The sequence below is a fragment of the Sorex araneus genome, chromosome 5 (genome assembly GCF_027595985.1).
Source record: "Sorex araneus isolate mSorAra2 chromosome 5, mSorAra2.pri, whole genome shotgun sequence".
Taxonomy (NCBI): Eukaryota; Metazoa; Chordata; class Mammalia; order Eulipotyphla; family Soricidae; genus Sorex; species Sorex araneus.
The window spans coordinates 183,834,447-183,856,259 of record NC_073306.1 but is presented as its reverse complement, the minus strand read 5'-3'; the positions used below and the strand labels follow the sequence as shown (position 1 = coordinate 183,856,259).

General features: G+C 41.5%; 2 protein-coding genes across 4 annotated transcripts in view; both read right to left on the bottom strand.

The window, feature by feature from the left end:
- Positions 1-552, bottom strand: part of SRP72 (signal recognition particle 72) — a 29,408-nt gene extending 28,856 nt beyond the window's left edge. The window contains exon 1 of the mRNA XM_004616449.2: positions 395-552. Within this exon, the coding sequence (XP_004616506.1) occupies positions 395-503 (109 nt within the window). The 5' untranslated portion in view covers positions 504-552. The remainder of the gene's footprint in view (positions 1-394) is intronic.
- A 635-nt stretch (positions 553-1,187) lies between these two features.
- The window catches only part of PAICS (phosphoribosylaminoimidazole carboxylase and phosphoribosylaminoimidazolesuccinocarboxamide synthase), a 42,931-nt gene continuing 22,305 nt past the window's right edge, over positions 1,188-21,813 (bottom strand). For all 3 annotated transcript variants that reach the window (XM_055140910.1, XM_055140911.1, XM_004616447.3), the window contains 8 exons: positions 19,262-19,459; positions 16,594-16,772; positions 14,896-15,075; positions 14,695-14,808; positions 13,805-13,888; positions 11,280-11,460; positions 9,933-10,091; positions 1,188-5,313 (listed from right to left, as the gene is read on the bottom strand). In XM_055140910.1, the coding sequence (XP_054996885.1) occupies positions 5,147-5,313; positions 9,933-10,091; positions 11,280-11,460; positions 13,805-13,888; positions 14,695-14,808; positions 14,896-15,075; positions 16,594-16,772; positions 19,262-19,459 (1,262 nt within the window). In that variant the 3' untranslated portion in view covers positions 1,188-5,146. The remainder of the gene's footprint in view (positions 5,314-9,932; positions 10,092-11,279; positions 11,461-13,804; positions 13,889-14,694; positions 14,809-14,895; positions 15,076-16,593; positions 16,773-19,261; positions 19,460-21,813) is intronic.

Genomic DNA, 21,813 nt, shown 5'->3' with positions numbered 1-21,813 from the left:
CTCACCCCGCCGCTGTCCGAGAGCCAGCGAGGTGCCCGAGCCGCACTGCCGGGAGCCCACCCGCCAACCGCGACCCCCCGAGAAAAACAGGAGGCGGCGGCAGACGCGGCGTGCGCAGGGCGCTGGGTCGGGCAGCGGCGCCGCGGCCGCGGTCCCTTTAAGTCCCTCCCTCGCGGGGAGCGGGGTCAGGGGGCAGTACACGTGGCTCTCCAGTCCCGGCCGGCCCCGGGCTCGAGCGGCCGAGGCCGCCACCCGCAGCCGGCCGCGTTCGGGCGCCAGGGCGCGGCCGGCCCGGGGTCTCTGCGTCCCGCGTCTCCTCCGCGGTGGTCGCGCGCGCCGGAAGGAGGCGGCCGTCCTCCCACAAGCCCCCGGCCGGGGCCCGACTGACACTCACTCTTGTTGACGGTCTTGAGGGCGCGCGTGAAGTCGCCGTTCTGGCCGTAACGGTTCACTTCACCCCAGAGCGCAGGGACCGAAACCCCCCCGCTGCCGCCGCTCGCCATCTTGGAGGAGACTCGGGGAGGGGCGTGGCGACCTCCGCACCGGAAGAGGATCGCGGAGCCGGCCCGAGCCGGCAGGAAGCCCGGCGCTGGTTGCTAAGCGCTCCGGGCTGGGGAGCAGGCGGGCTCCAGTCGGGCTTCGCTCTCTCCTGGACATCTATGGCCAGAGCCCGTGAACCTGAGGCTGGGACGCGATGCTGCTTTCGGGGCCCGAGGTGGCAAGGGGCTTCAGCCTGCAGCCAGGGTTCTGGACTGCGTGCGTTTTCCGAGCTACCACGGCGGGCTAGTCTGGTCCCCTGAGGTCGAGCTGGGTGACAACTTAGCAAGGAAACAGTTAAGACCTATGGGACGGTTAAAGAACACCTACTAGAAACCTTTGAGTTTTGAAGTTGAGCTGGAAGAGAAAAGGAGGAAGCAAAGGGGTGACTTCTTGCTGTCTGAGACGACTTCGTGGAGGATTTGGCGCTGGAAGGGGATCTTGAAAGATGAGCAAGAAAGCTTGGCCTTGGCTCCAGTTCACGGAGAAACGCGCAGGAGGAAAGGCACAGAAGAAAATAAATCCCCAAGACCTTTGATGAGGCTCCCTGGGTCGCCCATTGGGCTCAAAATAAGTTTTGTGAGGGTTGGCGACTTGTTCAGTAAAACTTAAAGAGATCAGAAAACAAAACATGCATTTCACAAATGAAAAAAAATTAATAAACGCATGAGCTTTATTTGACTACCTATATAAACTTCAGACACCAGCAACTTTTATTGCATCAGCAACTCAAAACACATCTTGTTAGACAAAGTTTAAATACTGTTAATATTCAGACACTTTTTCTTCCCCATTGTCTAGCTACATGACATTTAAAATACAAAATTCAGAAACGTCAAAGATTTTAACATTTGATAATGAGTAGTGTGGCACACCTGGCAGTGCTCAGGCACTACTCCTGGCATGTCATTTGAGAATCAGCAGTGCTTCAGACCATACAATATCTACGACTGGACCCAACCCTCCTGCACATACAGCATAAATTCAGCAGGTGAGCTACCACTGGTCCTTGTGTAACTTGTAACTTTCTACAAGGCACTTGAAAGAGACTTCCAAACAAGCATTTAGCACTACTTATCTGTATCAGCGATGTATGTACTCTTAGGAAACTGTGAAACTGATAATGAACACTCCCACCAACCAGTCTAATTTCGGAAAACTTCATCTACTAGATTTTGCTGAGTATGTTTAGAAGAAACAAAATAGGAGTGACTATTCAGAAACCAAGATGCCAAAGTTTCAAGATGTTTAAATCAGGGGCTGGAGCGATAGCACAGCCAGTACGGCATTTGCCTTCCTCACCCCTGACCCGGTTGGGTCTCTGGCATTCCAAGCACTGCCAATAGTGATTCCTGAATGCAGAGTCAAAAGTAAGCCTGAGCACCACCGTGTGCCCCAAAGAGCTTGAAGATATTTAAATCAAATCTTTTTCTTTGTTCTTGTAAATTAAGTGGCACATGACTTTTAATAACCCCTATGACTTCAGTTAGGCACCACCAGAGTATATGACAGTGTGAGGGAAACAAGCCATTATATTTTCTCTCAAACTGTAATGTAAAAGAACACCTGCTATAGCCATTACATATAGCATTGTGATTAGGGAAGCTTTCATGGAGACAGTAAAGATGAAGTTCTAGTAAAAGAATTTAGTGATAGAAATGTCTTAAAGTATCCGTACAAGATATGGTACCCTATCTAAAAAGAACTACTAAAAAAAAAATCAGAAAAATTAGTTTCCTTGATAAGTTTAATCAGTGATCCCCAAACTACAGATCTTGAATAGGCTTCAAAGAAACCAGAAGCAATGGATCCGTTGGGTACGCAATTTCAAGCGAGATCAGTAGCACTCAATGTTTACAAAACAGTAGTATGTTACACTGCTGTAGACAGAGAATGGGGATGACAGCGTACATGAGGCAATCACTAGTTTGATTCCCGGCTCTATGTATGGTCTCCTGAGCACTGTCAGGTGTGGGCACAAAATTAAAATGTTGCAACAGATTTTAAGACAATGTTTTAGCTCAGTTTTTATATATGTTTTTATGTTGTAAGAAAACTTTGAGAAAGTTGATTTTAGGAGGTTCTAGCTTAGTTTAATAACACTGAATTTGAGGCCCCTGTGTAGAGGAAGGGTAAATGATGCATTCAGAGTTGGTGAGAGATTAGATGAGAAAGGCCAGAGAAAAACAAGATTGATAAAATCAATCTTCTGATATAGGTGAGTAGAGTAATTATAGGTTGGATGGAAAAGGAATTAAAACTGAATTATTCACACAGAAATGAGCAATTGAAACAAAATTTACAAAGACTACTTGAGGGGAGATTATCCAATAGTTTTGATAATAATGAAGAGCGTAGTAGGAAACTTCAGTACTTAGGCGGGAAAATTAGTAAGGAGATTATAGATGGCTGGTATTGTATCTTGGTGTCAAGAAAGGAGGGTTCAGTGAATCAGAGATAGTGTGGTAAGAGTCTGCCAGGAGACACTAGCTTGTAATACAGGTTGAGGAGGTTAAAAAAAAGGCAGACAGCATAGGTGAGTGGCACGGGCTTTAACAAGATCTCATCTACAGCAGAGGTTATTTTTTTTCCTGGTCACTGTTAAAAGTAAAACCCCACAGATTTTCTTTCTTAATTGAATCACTGTGAAATAGTTATGAAGCTTTTATGATTTTCAGTCATACAATGATTGAACACCCATCCCTCCACCAATGCGCATTTTGCACCACCAGTGGTGGTGTTCCCAGTATCTCTCCCGCCACCCCGTCTTTGGCAGGCACCTTCATTTTTGCTCTTGACTTTGGGCATCATGGTTTGCAATACTGTGAGGCCATCACGTTTGGTTCCTAGTCTATTTTCAGCACACATCTCCCGTTCCGAGTGGTCCCTTCAACCATCATTGACCTGGTGGTCCCTTCTCCATCCCAACTGCCTTCACCCCTAGCACATGAGGCAGGCTTCCAAACTGTGGAGATCCTCCTGGCCCTTGTCTCTACTATCCTTAGGTGTTAGTCTCATATTACATTATTTTATATTCCACAAATGAGTGCAGTAATTCTATGTCTGTCCCTCTCTGATTCATTTCACCGAGCATGATACTCTCCATGTCCATTCACTTATAAGCAAATTTCATGACTTCATGTCTCCTAACAGCTGCAGAGTATCCCATTGTGTAGATGTACCAGAGTTTCTCTAACCTGTGGTCTGTTCTTGGGCACTCAGAAACCCAGCAGTTTTGGCAAGGGTGTAGGATGGGCCACACAGCAGGGCCTGGACTCAGGTACTTGAACATACAAGGCACATGTTAAGAGATATGTAAGAATGGGGGTGGGTGGGATGGGATATACATAACACAGATCTTCTGGATAAAAATCAATATTGTCCTCTTTCCATAAAAGTGAACATATGCACAAAATTTTATGTCTAAGGTATTTATGGATGTTGCAAATTTATAATTTATAAAACTGTCAGAACTGCATAATCTGACAGTGATTTAAATTTACAAAAAGGCTTATAGGGGCCAGATCGATAGCACAGCGGGTAGGGCGTTTGCCTTGCACGCGGCCGACCCGGGTTCAATCCCCGGCATCCCATATGGTCCCCCAAGCACTGCCAGGAGTAATTCCTGAGTGCAAAGCCAGGAGTAACCCCTGAGCATCGCTGGGTGTGACCCAAAAAAGGAAAAAAAAAAAAAAGGGCTTATAAATTGATGGTGCCTAGAGTTCCTCTTAGTAACAACTACTCTGTTAGAATGAATCTTGCTGGGTTACTGCAGACTCATACTACTGAAAAAATGAAACCAGCTTGCATTAATAACCAGCAGATTGCAGTTTCTGAAAGTGATGACAGGCTGGGGACTTTAATATGTCTAACATATATTATCAGAGTTAAAATTTAACTTTATGAGCCATAAAATTCAGAGGAACCCTAGTATATTCAAGATTAATAAATCTTTCATCTGAAATGTTAAGAGAACTTCATTTTTCCCTGGGGAACTGATCTCATAAACTTCCTTTCATGCCTTCCATAATGCTGCTTCATCTTAATTCCCATGTCTTCCTACCCACTGCCCTCTTTATTCTTCCACAATAGCAAAGTCAAAACAAAGCATCATCTTTACCTATATGTAGCTAGTTATAGACTTATCTTTATCAGAGATATTGACTGCAGGTAAACCCTTAGCATTTTATAAAGATATTAGGAAGGAAAGAATATATTGCTCTAACCAGCCTAATATACAACCACTTTTACTTTCTAACACTCCTAGGTTTAGATACAATTCAAGTAGGAACTTTAGTACTGTGATTATTAGCATTTAAGAATTGTTCTTTATTATGTTACTTAATACTCACTTTTAGATAGGAACTAATTTTAACATATTTATATAGTAATTCACTTTTATAAAGAAAGTGATAAATATGGGCATAGGTTCTACTAATCCGGTAAGCTTTTTATCCCATGTACTTTGAAAAGCATTTATTCGCTAACATTTATTTTCTGATTGATTTTAAACCACTTATTTATCTTGATTTTTCTTCTTCTGCTAAACTAGAAGTTTCTTCTCTTAACGAATGCAATAATAATAAAAAAAACCCCGTAATGTTCATTTCTATAAATTTCCTTCTCTGATTTTCTTATCAGCCTGCTTCAGGGAAATCCATGTGTTCAATATACTTGCTCTCAGTTTTGCCCATACCAAATGGTTATTTAATCCGAATATCTGAGCCGCAAACTGAGCTGATCCTTCTGGAGAAAGTACTGTTGAACAGCCAAGACCTATTGGTTCAGAAAAAGAAAATAGAAATCATAATTAGTAAATACCATTTAGTAAACTCCCCAATATTCAGAGAAGCCCTATTCACCACAAATTAAATGCTATTATCACTCATATCCCTCATATCCAAAGCTTGAGTTTACTGAAGGAATTTCCATCTTTCTCTTTAGAGAACTAAAACAATTAGGAGAGGATAAGCAAAATTTATCTGCCTTACACTAAAATCTTATACACATAATCTATCATTTTTGACTGAACCTACTTGCAAAATGAAATTTACCTTTGTCATAGCTCTTTTCACAGAAAAACCGATTATAAATAGAAACAAAATCTTTTATATTCATTAACTATTATTTTATATTTTTATAAACATTAATATATTACTTTAAAGTTTAGCACGCTTTTTAAAACATTTTAATTGAATCACTGTGGGATAGAGCATTACAAAGCCATTCATGACTGGATTTCAGACATACAGTATTCCAGCACCCGTCCCTTCACCAGTGCACGTTTCCCAGCACCAGTGTCTCCAGGCTCCCTCCCATCACCCCCACCCACTCTGATGGCAGCCATGCCTGGCACCTCTCTCGCCCCCCCATCTCTCTCCCCTCCCTCCTTCTCTCTCTACACACACACACACACACACACACACACACACCTCCCCCCCCCATCTCTCTCCCCTCCTTCCTTCCTTCTCTCTCTCTACACACACACACACTCTCTCACTCCTCCTCCCCTCCTTTTGGGCACTGTGGCTTGTAATATTGATACTGAAAGGTTATCAAGAATATCCCTTACCTACTTTTAACCCTCAGATCTTGTCCAGCGTGATCATTCCCAGCTATTATTGTCATACTGGTCTCTTCTCTTTCTTACCTATCCTCAGCCCCACACACACTTGTGATTAGTTCCAGCCATTGACCGGTCCTAACTCGTTTACCCTGGCCATCGATATATCATTATTCTATTATATATATATATATTTTAACTTTAAACAGACTTTTTAATATGACAGTGTAGTATATAAAGAAAGTTTCAAGCCATTAAAAGGACAACAAACTCAAGGCATTGGATTATGCTTAAATTTTTCACAGCGCAGTTATCGCAGAGAATCCTCTGGGACAGAAATTGGTTCAGTTGCACTTGTTATTACATTTATAATCAGGAAAAAGAGCATCATAAAAAGACATGATTTTGACCTCACCCTGTCCCGGCGCTTGGCAGCTCTAATTAAAAAGTGAATGTACCCAATGTCTTACAGAATAAAGCCCTTTTAATTATATATACATTTTTATATACTACAAATGAATGCCGTCATTCTATATTGTCCCTTTCCTTCTGACTTATTTCACTCAGCATGATGCTCTCCATGTCCATCCAAGGAAACAAAATGTTAAGAATAGAATAAGAAAGCACTTTTGGGGGATGGGACTGTAAAGGCAGTTCTGGATGTGGTCTGAATATGATCAGCTAGCATATATACCTGCTCCCCAACCCCCTGCAAAGTCACATTTTTGTTTTGGGGTCACATCCAGTGGTACTTAGGATTTCCTTCTGGACCTGTGCCAAGGAACTCCTGCTGGGACTCGCAGGACCAAATGAGATGCCCAGATTTGAATCTGGGTTCACTACGTGCAGTGCAAGCACCTTGCCCACTGTACTCCCACTGTCAGCTCCCAACCACCAGCAATTTTTGGCCCAGTAATTAATTCAGTTACCTCTTGGACTATATTAGATAAAATTTTACATATTTTTACTCAGCATTTTCTTCATTTTTTAAAAGATGAATGAATAAACATACTCGTTGAGCACTTAAATGTGGTATGAATTTTTGTGCTTGGAGTGCGTGGGGACTCCTCCCAGCAATGTGTTTCAGGGACCATGTGTATCAGGGATCCATCCTGAATGCAAAGCAGCTTTTTATGCAACTGGCCCACTGAATAATCTCTCCAGCCCCTCAAGATTTTTGGGGAGTGGGTGAATTAAAGGACACACCCAACAGTGCTCAAACTTATTACTGACTCTGCTTAGGATTCACTTCTGGCAGGACTCAAAGGACCATTACAATGTACTAGAGAATAAACCTGCATTGGTCTCATGCAAGAAAAATGGTCTGTCTACCCATAGTATTATCTCTCTGTGCCTGGGAGATTTTTACACAGAAGTGGGTCACTGTCATCCCGTTGTTCATCGATTTGTTTGAGTGGGCACCAGTAACGTCTCTGATTAAGAGACTTATTGTTACTGTTTTTGCATATCCAATACACACGGGTAGCTTGCCAGACTCTGCCGTGCGGGCTCCATACTCTCGGTAGCTTGCTGGGCTCTCCGAGAGGGGCAGAGGAATCTAACACGGGTCGGCTGCGTGAAAGGTGAACACCCTACCGCTGTGCTAACGCTCCAGCCCACAGAAGTGGGTAAATCTCTGAAACTTTATAAAACAAACAGTAATAAAGAAAACAGGTATAAACTTGTTAAGAACAAAGCCTTCAAAAAGGAAGAACATCTTAACAGCTAAAATAACATATGGAGTGAAAACAGAAATTAGTAAGCTCATTCATCTTGGATGGAAGATATTGAGTGAAAAGAATACCAGAGAAGGAAAACTGATAAAAGTGGAAGCAGTTCTGTCATCTGTCCTTTCTCTCCCGGGGAAAACTTTTGTAGTTTTTGGAAGGTAAGCAACTTCAATGAAAACTGTGGGCTGCAGACATAGGTACATAAGAGGGAAAGAGTATTACAGTGAAACCAGGGATTACACACACATGTATTAAAACCCCCAGGATATGTGTAGGCAGGTCTTTTCTTCCATGTAGGAGAATAAGATCAGAAAGGTTCTCTGAGTAATTCTGGTCAAAATATGAAAAAATAAAAAATTAAAAGGCAGTGCTGTGAGGAGCTCGTCAAAAAACAATCCTACCAGATCACGCCATAAAAGAACCCACTTTTGGCTGGCCTCACCCACTTGCACAAAGTTACCAACTGGTTTTTCATAATGCCCCACTTGTAGAGATAATGGCCATAGTACAGAGGTAATGGCCAAAGATTACTAGACAACCATAGAAAGGAACTAGTATGAGAGAACTGTAATAATCTCAAAGGTGAAAGGTGTTATTGCAAGGACTAAAGGATGTTGGGGTTAGTGGTAATCACAGAAAAATAAAGATCTCTTGGATATCAAATAAATATCACCTCCAAATTAAACTCAAGTTGAAATGTAAATGTGAGGAAATGAATACAGAAACAAAATAATGAATAGCAAATAAAACAAAACAAACACACAGGAGAGAGAAGGTAAACCATGTTTTGTATGCCAGAGCCCAAATTTGATCCCTGGCACTGCATGGTCCTCAGAGCACAGCCGGGTGTCGTCCCCCAACTCAAACAGACATGAGCCTCCCTGGCTCAGGATATCAAGAAGGCTGAAATCTGAAAATCCAAAAGGGAAACTGGAAGAGGAAGTACATAACTAATTATGGCACCTCCCAAGAAAGCAATTATCTTTAGATGCTAATAGATAATAAATACGGTTATGGTAATGATTAAACCCAAGAGTCCCGAGGCTGGTAAGGGAGTAAACTGGTGAAGGTGCTAGTCTTGCACGTGCCAGACTCTGGTCCAATCCCCAACAACACATGGCCCCAAGCAATGTTGGATGTGACCCTGCAAGCACCACCACGCATGACTAAAAACTCAAACCTTCACTCCACCCACCGGCCCAGGGATATGGCTCAGTGGGAGAGCACTTGCCTATGTGAAGTGCCTGATTTAATCCTTGGCATTGCAAAAACAATAATAATAAAAATAATAACAAAGTTCAAGTCGTATAGGATAAGCCTTGAATGCCTGAGGCCCTGGCATTCTCAGCATACTGCCCAAGCATGCCTGAAGTGATGGGCCCCTACAGTTGTTCTATCAACTGACAACAACGAAATAGTTATAGTCATAATAGAAGACAACAAAACCTAGAGTACTTTTTTTTTAGAGAAAGAGTCAATATACTCCAATGTCTAAGATACTCTTTAAAATAATTCATCAGCAGGGGGCAATGAGATATTAATTGCTAAAGTGAGTGATGGGCACACAGAATTTCAATATGCCATCTTGTACTACTGTACATGTTTGATTTGTTTTAAAAATTATTTAATTAGTGAATCACCGTGAGGGTATAATTACAGATTTACACATTTTCGTTGCTTGTATTTCCCTCATATGATGTTTGAGAACCCATCCCTCCACCAGTGTCCATTCAACACCACCAATGAACCCAGTATCTCTCCCACCCCCCAATCCCATTCTACCCCCAACCCACATGCCTCTGTGGCAGGGTATTCCTTTTTATTCTCTCTCTCCTTTTGGGTGTTGTGGTTTGCAATAGGGGGGTACTGAGTGGCCATCACGCTCAGTCTCTAGTCTACTATCAGCACGCATCTCCCTTCCCGTGCGTGGTCTCCAACCACATTTTACTTGGTGTTCCCTTCTCTATCTGAGCTGTCTTTTCCCCCAGCATGTGAGGCCAGCTTCCAAGCCATGGAGCCAACCTCCTGGTACTTATTTCTACAGTTCTTGGGTTGCATGTTTGAATTTTTAATGAACACTTCAAAAATTCAATGTATCTCACCACTGGGCAGTCGAAGAGAAGACCACACGTCCTGAGATCCCCAGTCTGGAGTGAGGGGAGGGCAGCTGATAACTGGATATGCAGTGTTACCAGACAGCACTGGTCCTAAACCATTGCTTCTGCCCGCCACGGCCACAAACACAGTAGGAATGCCATCCCCTAGGGAAATCACAGGTTTATAATTAGGCTCCGCATTAATAGATTTTTTAGACTTAAACAAGACACTAATAATATGTATATGCATACATACATAATACATACATATTCAAACACAAGGTTCACTCTACCAATTATTACGTGTGAAGTAATGGAATTGCAGAAACATATTGGGTCAGTTTTGGACCTATTATACTATAAGGAGGTACCATAGTTTTACTAATTAGTGGCAAAATGGCTCAGAGGCCAAAGGATTACTGCTACTTAGGCTTATTAAGAGAAAGAAACCAACCACATAAGCCTCAAAAAGCAGAATGTATGGAGACCCTGTTAACAGGTTCAGAGGAACTTCCTTCTCTTCCATCCCTACTCCAATCAAGCATCTTTAAAAAGGAATACTGAGGCTGGAAAGATAGTACAGTGGGCAGAGCGTCTGCTTTGTATGCGGCTGACCAATGTTTGATCCCAGCATTCCATTATGGTCCCCCGAGCACTGCCAGGAGTAGTCCTCAATGCAAACGCAGGAGTTATCCCTGAGCATTGCCAAGTGTGCCCCCCTCTCCGGCAATAAGTAAATGAACAAAATAAAAAGGAGTACTTCTTCCACATCAGAAATGCTTTGTTATATTCCCAGTGGCCCATTATTTGAGGTCAGTGCTGAGCTGTGTGCTTCAAATAAAACTTTTAATTTCATGTTTCATGTTCCAGTACCTGAGGTAAATGTGAGACATGAGGGAGGGCACACTGCTTCAACCTTGACAGGGCTCTTATATTCTGGTGGAGCAAACTGGGAACAATGTCTGAGGGGCATATTCTTGATAACAACTTGTCTTTTTTGGGGCTGGAGCGACAGCACAGCAGGTAGGGCATTTGCCTTGCACGTGCCAACCCAGGTTCGATTCCCAGCATCCCATATGTTTCCCTGAGCACCACCGGGAGTAATTCCTGAGTGCAGAGCCAGGAGTAACCTCTGTGCATTGCTGGGTGTGACGAAAAAAGAAAAGAAGTTTTCCCCTTCCACTTTTGTAATTCTTTACAGAGACCTTTTAACTCTCTGGAGGTATCATGTGTGTCTATACACATTTTCTTATTGGAAATGTGAGAAAATTCTTTTTCAGCACTGCTAAACAAAAAGATTTGAGGCAAAACTAGAAGACCTTCCCCAAAATCCTCTAGTTATTTAACACTTACCTTCATACTCAGCTTTAATCCTCAGAGTTTCATCTGGTCCTTTGTGAGCAGATGTTACTCGAAGTTCACATGGAATACCAAAATTTCCACAAGCCTTCTTGATTTTTTCACAGTGACCAAGATCAGAAGTTGAGCCCATCAATACAACAACCCTGCACTGACTTTGTGATTTTAGAAGCAACTAGAAAAACAAAGGGATGGATATGCAAGAGAAGAGAAGGGCAAAAATAAATATAAATAGGGGCTAGAGAGATAGTACATAAGATGCTTACTTTGAATATGGCTGACCTGAGTTCAATCTCCTGCACCCCAAATGGTCCCCTGAGCTTCCGCAGGAGTATGCAATGATCCCATGCATGGTGGATGATCCCAAAACCAAATTAAAAAGGAGCTTCCCTTGCATAAGGCTGGTCCCAATTCTATCCCTGGCATGAATGTAGTGCCCTGAGCACCAAAGCGTGTGGTTCAGCTTCACAACTCCCTCAATTTAAGGCAAATATAAAAATCACTGTGTAAGTATGGCTTATTTTGTATTTTTTTAAAAATCAACTTCCTTGAAACTAGCTCTTCTGAGGGATAGAGCTCCGTGGTAGAACACTTGACTTGCATGTGTGAAGTTCTGGGTTAAACCCCCAATACCACATGCACAACAAAACTAAGATTAAAAAATAAAGGGCTGGAGAAATAGTACAGGGATTTGAAGTGTTTACTCTGCGCCAGGGCTAAAGCGATAGCATAGTGGTTGGGCTTTCGCCTTTCACGCGGCCGACCCGAGTTCGATTCCTCTGCCCCTCTCGGAAAGCCCGGCAAGCTACCGAGAGTATCAAGTATCGAGCCTGCATGGCAGAGCCTCGCAAGCTACCCTTGTGTATTGCATATGCCAAAAACATTAACAATAAGTCTCTCAATGAGAGACGTTACTGATGCTCGCTCGAACAAATCGACAAACAAATCGACGAGCAACGGAATGACAATGACAGTGACTGTGCCCCATCAACTGTGGTTTGAATTCCTGACACCACACATAGTCTCTCGAGCACCACCATTACTGAGTAAAGTTAAAACAGTCTCTAAGAACTACCAGGGTTGGCCCCAACCCTAACCCTCACCTGCATGAATGAACAAAAAAGCCCAAAATACAATACTGTCTCTATCTACAGTGGTCTGCATAACACCTGATGAGCAAAAAATTTTATAAAAAATGTAATAAAAAGGACATTCATTCTAATTAATAATCATTAATAATCAGAAGGCTGTAGTATATTTTATCCTATTTTTTTTATTTGAGAGGCTTTAAAAGCTAATCCGTCAAATACAGATATAATTTTTTGTAAGTTAGCAATTGAAACACAGGTTATCTATAGAATTGATATTCTAAAAATATAATTTTTGGATAAAAGACAAAAGGCATGCATGGAATTTCCTTGGAGTTATAGTAATAACAATACCATATATCTTAGTGTGACATTTCAATTCAAAAGAATTTAAGAGTTCTAACTCAGCTTTCCATGATTAAGAGATGAGGTTGGGGATGAGGGCAGAGGGCTGAAACAATGGTGAAAATAAGTAAACGGTGGGAAGGTAGTAAGAAGAATTAGAGTTCAAATTCTTTATTTTTGTTTTGGGGCCATGCCTGGTATGCTCCGGGCTTTGTGCTCGGGATGGTGGTACAGTCACTCCTGACGGTGCCTGTGGACTATGCAGTGCTGGGGACGAAACTCAGACTCTTTTTGGGGTCACACCCTGCTATGCACAGGCTTTACTCCTGGCTCTGCACTCAGGAATTATTCCTGGCGGTGCTTGGGGGACCATATAAGATGCTGGGAATCGAACCCAGGTTGGCCACGTGCAAGCCCTACCTGCTGTGCTATCGCTCCAGCCCCTGAAGATGGCACTTTCCAGTCTCTCCAGCCCTAGAGTTCTAATTCTGAACTTGGCTGACAGAACTCTGAGTAGCACCAGGGTGGCGAACAGGAAATGCAGGAGCAATGAAGTGAATTACAGATTTCTGCAGGATTTTGGGGAGGGTAGTAGTTGGTTCAATAGCTAGGATGCTAGCTATTTAACAACTGAGAATTTCTGTATGTCTAAGAACAGTTCGGCTAGTACACTTCTTAAAGGTGTTCCCACTGAATAAAAGAAAAGCACTGCGCTCATCTGTGAGAGATGAGAGACGGGGAAGTAAGAGTGGTATAATACCTTGTGTTCCTTGGGGGCTATTTCTGACAGTGCTCACTCCCAGTGGTGCTCCAAGGTCCAAATCCAGGCTTCCACATGCAAAACCTGTGCTCAGCCCTTTTGGGAATTTCTGACCCCACCTTTATGGAAGGGGCGGGGGTAAGGTGCCACAGCTAGTCGGTGACTTCAAAAGTGCTCAGAGGACTATGTAGTGGGAGACTGAACCAGAGACTCCTATACGTGCTTGGCTCTCTGAGTTATCTGCCCGCCCCATTTTTTAAACTAAGAATTTCATAGGGAAAAAAAGGAGCATGATAAAGCATGGGGTCTTTTTGTAAAATACTTACCTCTACTCTCTCTGCAACCCACTCAAAATTTTTCTTGACCATTTGGAGACCTTCTGGAGTTACTTCTTTGAGGTCACGGTATGACTAGATAATAAAATACAAAAGCTTCAACTTTAGTATATGTGCTGCTGAAGCTAGCACAAAATACAAAAGTTTTAAATACAAATTTTCTACTATAGTAGTACTCATGTTCAAAGTTATTTGGTTCCTGAATTTTGGGTAGAGATTATAAAGGGTTTTTGCAGCAAGAGAAAGATCTGCAAATATATTTTTGTCTATTAACTTACTTCCAGAAATAAGTCCAGAGCGAAGTACACTTATATGTTCATTTATGGATAAGCAGCTGCAATGACCTGCCTTAATATGTTTATATTAAACATATATCTGGCCTGTGCTAATCATGCATTTCACAGTGAAGAGAAGAACTGGAGCTGAATTCTCTGAAATCTTGAAATACAGTTTTAAAGCTGTCACTTATTTTAGTTTATTTAAATTATTCAGATTTTGGGGCCATACACCTGGCAATGCTCAGGAGTTAATTCGTGGCGGTGCTTCTGGGACCATATGGGCCACTGGGGACTAAACTGGGGTCAGAAAAGTTCAAGTGCCCTATCTGCGATACTATCTCTCGAGTGCTGGGACAGTCACATTAAATCAAACTATCCTCTTAGAACTTTAGTTTTCTATTAACAAATGTTAGTAACACTGAGTCCAAAATGAGAAATCTGCTTTGTAAATGTAAAATATTGCTACTTGTCAGGATACAGAAAACCTAAGAGGTTTTAGATAAAAATAATTAGCAATCATCTCAGATTTAGAGCATAAGGAAAAACTTGTCTTTTTTCCCCCTGGGTTTGCTTTTGTCAGATTTAAAAACCCTGAAGAATCACCTGTTTGTCTTTCTGCTGGCTTCGATCTCCTGCTGGCCAAAGTCTCCATGAATCATTATCAATGACATCAGCAAGAACAATCTCTTTAGTGGTTACATCAACACCAAATTCAATCTAGAAACAGCATCAACAAAAAAATTATGCTATAAAAAAACCTGTTACTACTTTGTTCCTGGGTGTTTTTTTTTTTTTTTTGGGTACCTTCATATCAACCAGTGTACAATTCTGAGGCAACCAGGACTTCTCCAGTATTTCAAAAATGGCCTGTGTAGCATGATTCATAATGTCCACTTCAGTCTGTCCTATAACAAGTCCAGCAAAGCAAAAATTTGCAGCAATCAGTTGTTCTTCAGACCACTGGGGATCATTATTGGCATCATCCTGTGAGAAAAAGCATTGGAGTGTAATTATTTTACATCTAAAGTTTTAACTTCCTAGAAAAAGTCCTTTTTGCCTTGAACATGAAAGTAAAAATATTAGTGCTTCTTCTACAGATTTTGAGACAAACTTGTGATTTAACTTTTTCCTTAATTTATAGTCAACAGAAAGGCCAAGACATTTTTAACTATCCATTCTTTCCAAAATGCACCTTTCATAATATTTTGATATCATTCTTGGAAAGACCTTATAAAGACCATAGGTTTTAGGTACATTATGTAATAACTAAAGAAAATTAAGAGATTATTATTATTAATATTATTTTGCTTTTTGGGTCACACCCAGCAATGCTAAGGAGTTATCTTGGCTCTGCACTCAGGAATTACTCCTGGCAGTGCTTAGGGGAAACCATATAGGATGCCAGAAAATGGTGTGCAAGGCAAACGCCCTACCCATTGTACTATTGCTCTGGCCCCACGGTTAAGAGATTATTAAGAAATACTCTCTTTTCAGTTTAGGTAATACCCCAAACACTACTTAAGATTTTTATTTTTTAATCGTAATTTACATAATTATAACGTGAATGCTTTATATTTGAGATGGAAGATGCAATATAGGCATGAAAATAGTGTTTCTATATTATAGCACTGTAGCACTGTCCTCCAGTTATTCATGGATTTGCTTGAGTGGGCAACAATAACGTCTCCATTGTGAGACTTGTTGTTACTGTTTTTAGCATATCAAATACACCAAGGGTAGCTTGCCAGGCTCTGCCATGTGGGTGGGATACTCTTGGTAGCTTGTCGGCTCTCTGACAGGGATGGAGGAATTGAACCTGGGTCGAGACAGAGGAATCAAACCCGGGTCGGCCACGTTCAAGGCAAATATCCTACCCACTGTGGTATCGCTCCAGGCCGTTTCTATATTAGAATATGAAAATATCCACAATATTTGCCTTTACTTCAACAGTAAAAAAAATATTATTTGTTTTGGGTCGTACCTGGTCATGTGTGAGAGCTACCCTTAGCTCTATGCCAGATATTGCTCCTAGAGGCATTCAGAGGCCCACGATCCAGAGTAGGTACCCTAGATGCACGGCATGTGCTTAGCTTTATGAGTTAACTTCCCAGTCTCTCAACAGCAAAATTTAAAAAACTGTGAGTCCAGGGAGATAGCTAAAAAGGCTAAAGTGTAAATTTTGCATGATGGAGCCTAAATTTGACCGCTGGAGCACTGCCAAAGTGGATACCCTAAGCACTCAAGTCAGGAATAATAGTTCCGAAGCGACATTTGGTGTGGCTCCCAAATAAAATTTGAATTGCTACGTTTCTTCCTAGAAATAGTCAATTTATATTTGTCCATTTTGCTAATTAGATTACGTATAATTTCGAAGATGTTCTGCTTTGTAAACATAGTCATTACTGAAGCATCATTCACTTACATTTCTGGAGTATTCAAATCTTTGTAATTTTAAGTTTGTTAGTTTGCTAAAGTAAGCTACAGAAAATATAACATAATTACCTTGAAAAACATCTCCACTTTAGGTGGGTAAAACTTGTATCCTTCCTTGACACCAGGATTTCTTTTGAGAAAAGAACCAGTTGCTATTCTTCTACAAACCCATTCAATTGGGATCATTTCACACTTGGGTGCAATGAAAGCGGTCTCCCCACATTTTCTGGTGAAAGCAGTTTTGATACCTACATATAAAAACTTGTACTTAAAAAAAGCACCAAAGTTGCATTAAAGGCAGAACTAAAGATTATAAAACTTCCATTTACAACAAAACCAAACCATAATCTAACTAAAACTTTTACTCTGCAATGGTACAATAAAAATATACCAAGTTTTAGAAAGAGGTGAAACTAGAAAAGTATCAATTATGGCTTTCTACAGCTAATCAAAATACTAAGAAATTTTAATGTCACATGGCAGTGTTCCTAACATTGATTGGTTTGTCTTTGCTCCTCCCACAGGGAGTATTTATTTACTCCCACAATGGTGCTCCGAGGCACATCCACATTCCATCAGGCATTAATAATCCTATATTGTTTTTCTCTTTCCTTTATATTCTTTGCATGGTTTAGCAATGTCCTTTTTGTATGGACATAGGAAGATAGTTGATGCTATGCTTTTGTTAACAGGGGAGTTAATTGACTGTGAGTAATATTTTTTCCTGGGCATCCATCCTACTTACCTGACTTAAGCCTCAGCTGCCATTACTTTCTAACACCCACAAAAGGAGGGTCCCAGTAAGGGACAAGGATCGACCCAGGGCAAACTGTAAACTACCCTGCCATCGAAAGGGACAGGCTAAACGCCATAATTAGTATAATTAAAAGCATGGTCATAGATAAACTCTCTCATGACCCAAAAAGAAATAACTGAATAACTGAGTAACTGAATTATCTCCCACATTACAAGATTTCCTTATAACTGCTTGTAAGATAGAAATAGGGAGAATGAAGCTGTAAGGATGAGAATGAGAATGAGAATGGAATAGTCATGGACTACCAACCAGCCTGGGGTCCTGTTCCTGGGTTCCCTGTTCCCTTATTCACCTGCTGCTGTCTGCGGGCCTGGGAAGGCGGTCCTCGGCCACCAAACAAACGCATCATGTGCCCATGCTTTTTGAACTCACAGCACAGAACATTTGAAATAGAACATCTGGATTCCAGCGTCTTGACTATTTAAATGCAAGTTAATTTGAACACACCTGTACTGCATACCTAACTTGCCATAAGATCCATAAATAATGCAGTGGCAGTAAATGAAATCAAGATTTAGTTGCAGTTTGTACATATTATGGTCCCATAAAATAGCGATTTTTTTAAATCACAATTGTCCTAAATTTTGGATATACTTTTTCTTATGAAGTTTGAAGCAATTAATCTGTGGACAAGAGATAAGACTAGCTTATCTTCTGCCCCAAAAGCAACTATACTGCTGAGTAAAACTGACAGTGTTTTACTTCGGAAAGCAACCAAAAGCAACAACTATCTGCAAAAACGGTTTTGTTTTTGTCTAAGGGTTTTTGGATCATACCCAGTGGTGCTCAGAGGTGCCCATGGCAGAATGAGAAGGTGTGCGTGCAGTCTATTAAATAGTTCTCATGGCTTTCAAGTGAAAAGAGGGATTTAAAATTTTGTGCTATCTCTCCAGTTAGCAGAATAAACATCGCATATACAAGTAGTAAATTTCAGCTCATCAATCTGTGGCATGAAATTGGACTCAGGTTAATTTGCAGAAGGTTTTGAGTCAACCTAGAAGAGAAATCCTTTTCCTGTCCGTAGGCTGTGAAACGTCCTGCAGCCCCAGCCCAGCTGCATTCCGCACTGCTGAAGCCACCAGCCAGCCAAAGTAATAAAACCTGGAGCCAAACAGCTTATAATAAAAACCACTTAACGTGAATTTGTTTTTCCTCCAAATAAGAATGGTTCTAGGGCAAGTGATATTAATCTGGAATTTGAAATATGCATTTCTGGTTTAGTATGATATTAGGAGCTTCCATGTGCCATTTAGAGAGAAACACTTTGTTACTTTAAAACAAAAGTTTCCTCTTCTGAGAATAGCCTGCCAGTTCCAAATGCATAAAAGTTGGGTGGGAAGCAGCCGATCTTCCTCTTAGTGTCTTTTTCTCTAGGCAGCCCACAACTCTGACAAAATTTTCTTCCTTTTCTCCATTCAATAGCAGTATTTTAACAAAGTAGAGCTACCTAATGTTAAAATGGGCTTTCTTCCAGGAAAGTTCTTTTAAGATGGAAATTGTCTTAGGAGAAGGAAGTTGTAGAAAAGATTATAAAAAAATAAAAACAAGAAAATATCGTAGCAAGGTGCCAAGATCCTTTCTAGCTAGTTAAATGATACTACTAACTACTACTAACTTTGAGTATTACTATAGTGAAACTTAAAAGTGTCTGGCTACTGGCTGGTATATGACTCAGTGGTTTCGGTTGCATGTATGAGACCTGGGTTCAAGGGTTCCCCCCACTTTCCTCCCACACCACACATCCAAATGAGCTTGGTTTGTAAGACATCCCCAGATACATTGTTAATCTGAACAAGAGATCATAGTGTGTCTAAGAGAAGGAATTTGTGGAGGATGTTGCTTACTTCTTTCCTATAATAACAAAGAAGTAACTGGTAATCCACAGGTATCAGTTCAAATGTCATGGGGCAAACTCCTCACCTGCTTCTTGTAATAACTGGAAAATACAACTGGTGATTTTGTTTGAGATGGCAGCTTTCCCTTCCAACTGGTTCTTTCTGGCTGCATTTCCTGCTGTAATCTGGTCCTTGGACTGTAGGAGAACCTTTCCTGGATTCTCTAACAATTCATAGACTTCTTTTGTTTTACCCTCATAGAGTTTTTTACCAATATTATAAACTGTGGAAATAAGAAAGGAAACATCAGATTTGGGAAGAAATTTCCTGAATAATATTAAATCATCTAGACTAATAAAACCAGAGAATATATAAATTATCATTAATGTAGATTAGCTTCTATAAAAAAAAAATCTTGGGGCTGGAGCAATAGCACAGCGGGTAGGGCGTTTGCCTCGCACGCGGCAGACCCGAGTTCGATTTCCAGCATCCCATATGGTCCCCTGAGCACTGCCAGGGGTAATTCCTGAGTGCAGAGCCAGGAGTAACCCCTGAGCATCACTGGGTGTGACCCCAAAAGCAAAAAAAACAACCCCCCCCCAAAAAAAAACCTTACTTCTACAAAGTCTTTTTTAAAAAAAAATGTATTCCCGACACAGTCTCTTGCCCCCGAGCCTGGCTGTCTTCCTCAGGGCCCATCGGAGGGGGTGGGTTGAGTTTCCCTCCGCACCCCGAGCAGAGTTCCCGCGGCTGAAGACCTCTGGAGTCTAGCCACAGCCATGCTCAAGGTCCCTCTCCACAAGTTCGGACAAGCCTCACGCAAGAAGGAACCGGCAAAGGAACCCAGGTGTGTGGGACCGGGGCTGAGACTCCCAAGCCTGCTCGGATTGGGACTGGGCCTCTTCCGCCCAGATCACCCATTTTCCAGTAGCTAGGCGGTCACACCCAGGGACTGTCCCTGGTGCCATGTAATCCCACCAATGGCCAACATCCAGAGACTATAAAAACTAAGCTCCCGAAGACATCTTATAGCCTGTATAATAGGCAAGCTACTGAGAGTTTCCTGCCCCCATGGGAGAGCCTGCAAATTCCACACGGAGTATTCATATGCCAAAACCAGTAACAAAGATGGATCTCATTCCCCTGATCCTGAAAGAGCCTCCAGTGTGGCACCATTGGGAAGGACGAGTAAAGAGATGCTTCTAAAATCTCAGGGCCAGGACGAATGGAGATGTTACTGAGACTGCTCGAGAAATTTGACGATCAACTGAATGATGATGATGATGATGATGACGAATTTCCAAAGTATCACATTTGATTCCATAATTCTATTTAGAATTATAATTCTATAAATTCAGACATCAGAAATTAATGTGCCAGAATTCTCTGTACATACTGAAATTAGTTGATTTGAAAGCACCTCCCTGTACTTATTAATCCTGTTTTCACTCTATACCACCCAATGCTGTCTCTTCACTAACAGTAGTAAATTTCAACAAAAACAGCATGAGCCAGGAGTGACCCCCCCAAAAAAAAAAAGGGGGAGAAAGAATGTTAAAGGACTTAGTGGGAGAAACCATCCTTCAGGGTCTCTGGACATGTTTCTCTCTCAAGTTTTTTGCATCCATGTACCAGATGCTGGGGATATGTCAAGAGACAGAATTCCAATTCAACTCTCAACAGACTTGAGTCTGAGAGATGCAAAAATTAAACAAAACATAAATAAAACGTAAGAAACATACAAACTATGGAATCATAGGTTTACAGCAGAGCCATATAACCTAATCTACACACTAAAGATTAAAGACTAGAATAAAGTAAAGTTTAAGCTGAGATCCTAAGACTGACCAAATTTTAGCCAGCAAGTAAAAAAAGGGGTGGGTAGTGTGCAGCAAAAAGAAAAATAAAAAAACCCACAAGGCTGATGAGTATAAGAAGTATAGTATTACTGGAGTTCTGGGTGAGTGCTTGAGATAGGGGCCAAGCAATAGCTAAGAAAATGAAAAGACTGGTGGGAGATAAGGCGGTGGGAGATAAGGAGGAAGTGGTTCATAGGAATTGATAAGCAAAAAAAAAAAAATTGATAAGCAGCTAGTAGAAGGAACTAGCTGCAATTGGGTTATTCGGTTTATTCGGTTTATTTGGTGGGGGAGCGGCTGGAGAGGTGGTGGCATACCTGGTAGTGCTCAGAGGTTAGTCTGGGTGGTGTGCTGAGGAGTGTCCACCCCACTCCCAGCCCCAGTGTTTAGGGGACCATATGTGGTGTTAGGGATGGACCCTGGGTCCACCACATGCAGAGTAAGCAAACATCTTCCTTTCCTTCTGTACTTTCTGGCCAGGCAATGAAGTCTAATAGGTGCCTCAGCCAGGCACCTAATTTGGAGAGAACCCCATGTGCCAACTGGGGCATCTTAACTTGTGAATAAGGTTAATAATAATTAAAAAAAAAAAAAAGCTCCTATTTAGTGCTCCAGATTCGTATTTCAACGGAACTCCGTAACAGCCTCCCAGGTTTCGACAAGTTCTAAAGCTGGAAACACAATCTGCTTCCATTCCATTTTACTATTCAGCTTTCAGGCCTCATAAATCATGCTGGTTGAGTTTACAATGTATTCCCATATTCCATGAGCTATTCCA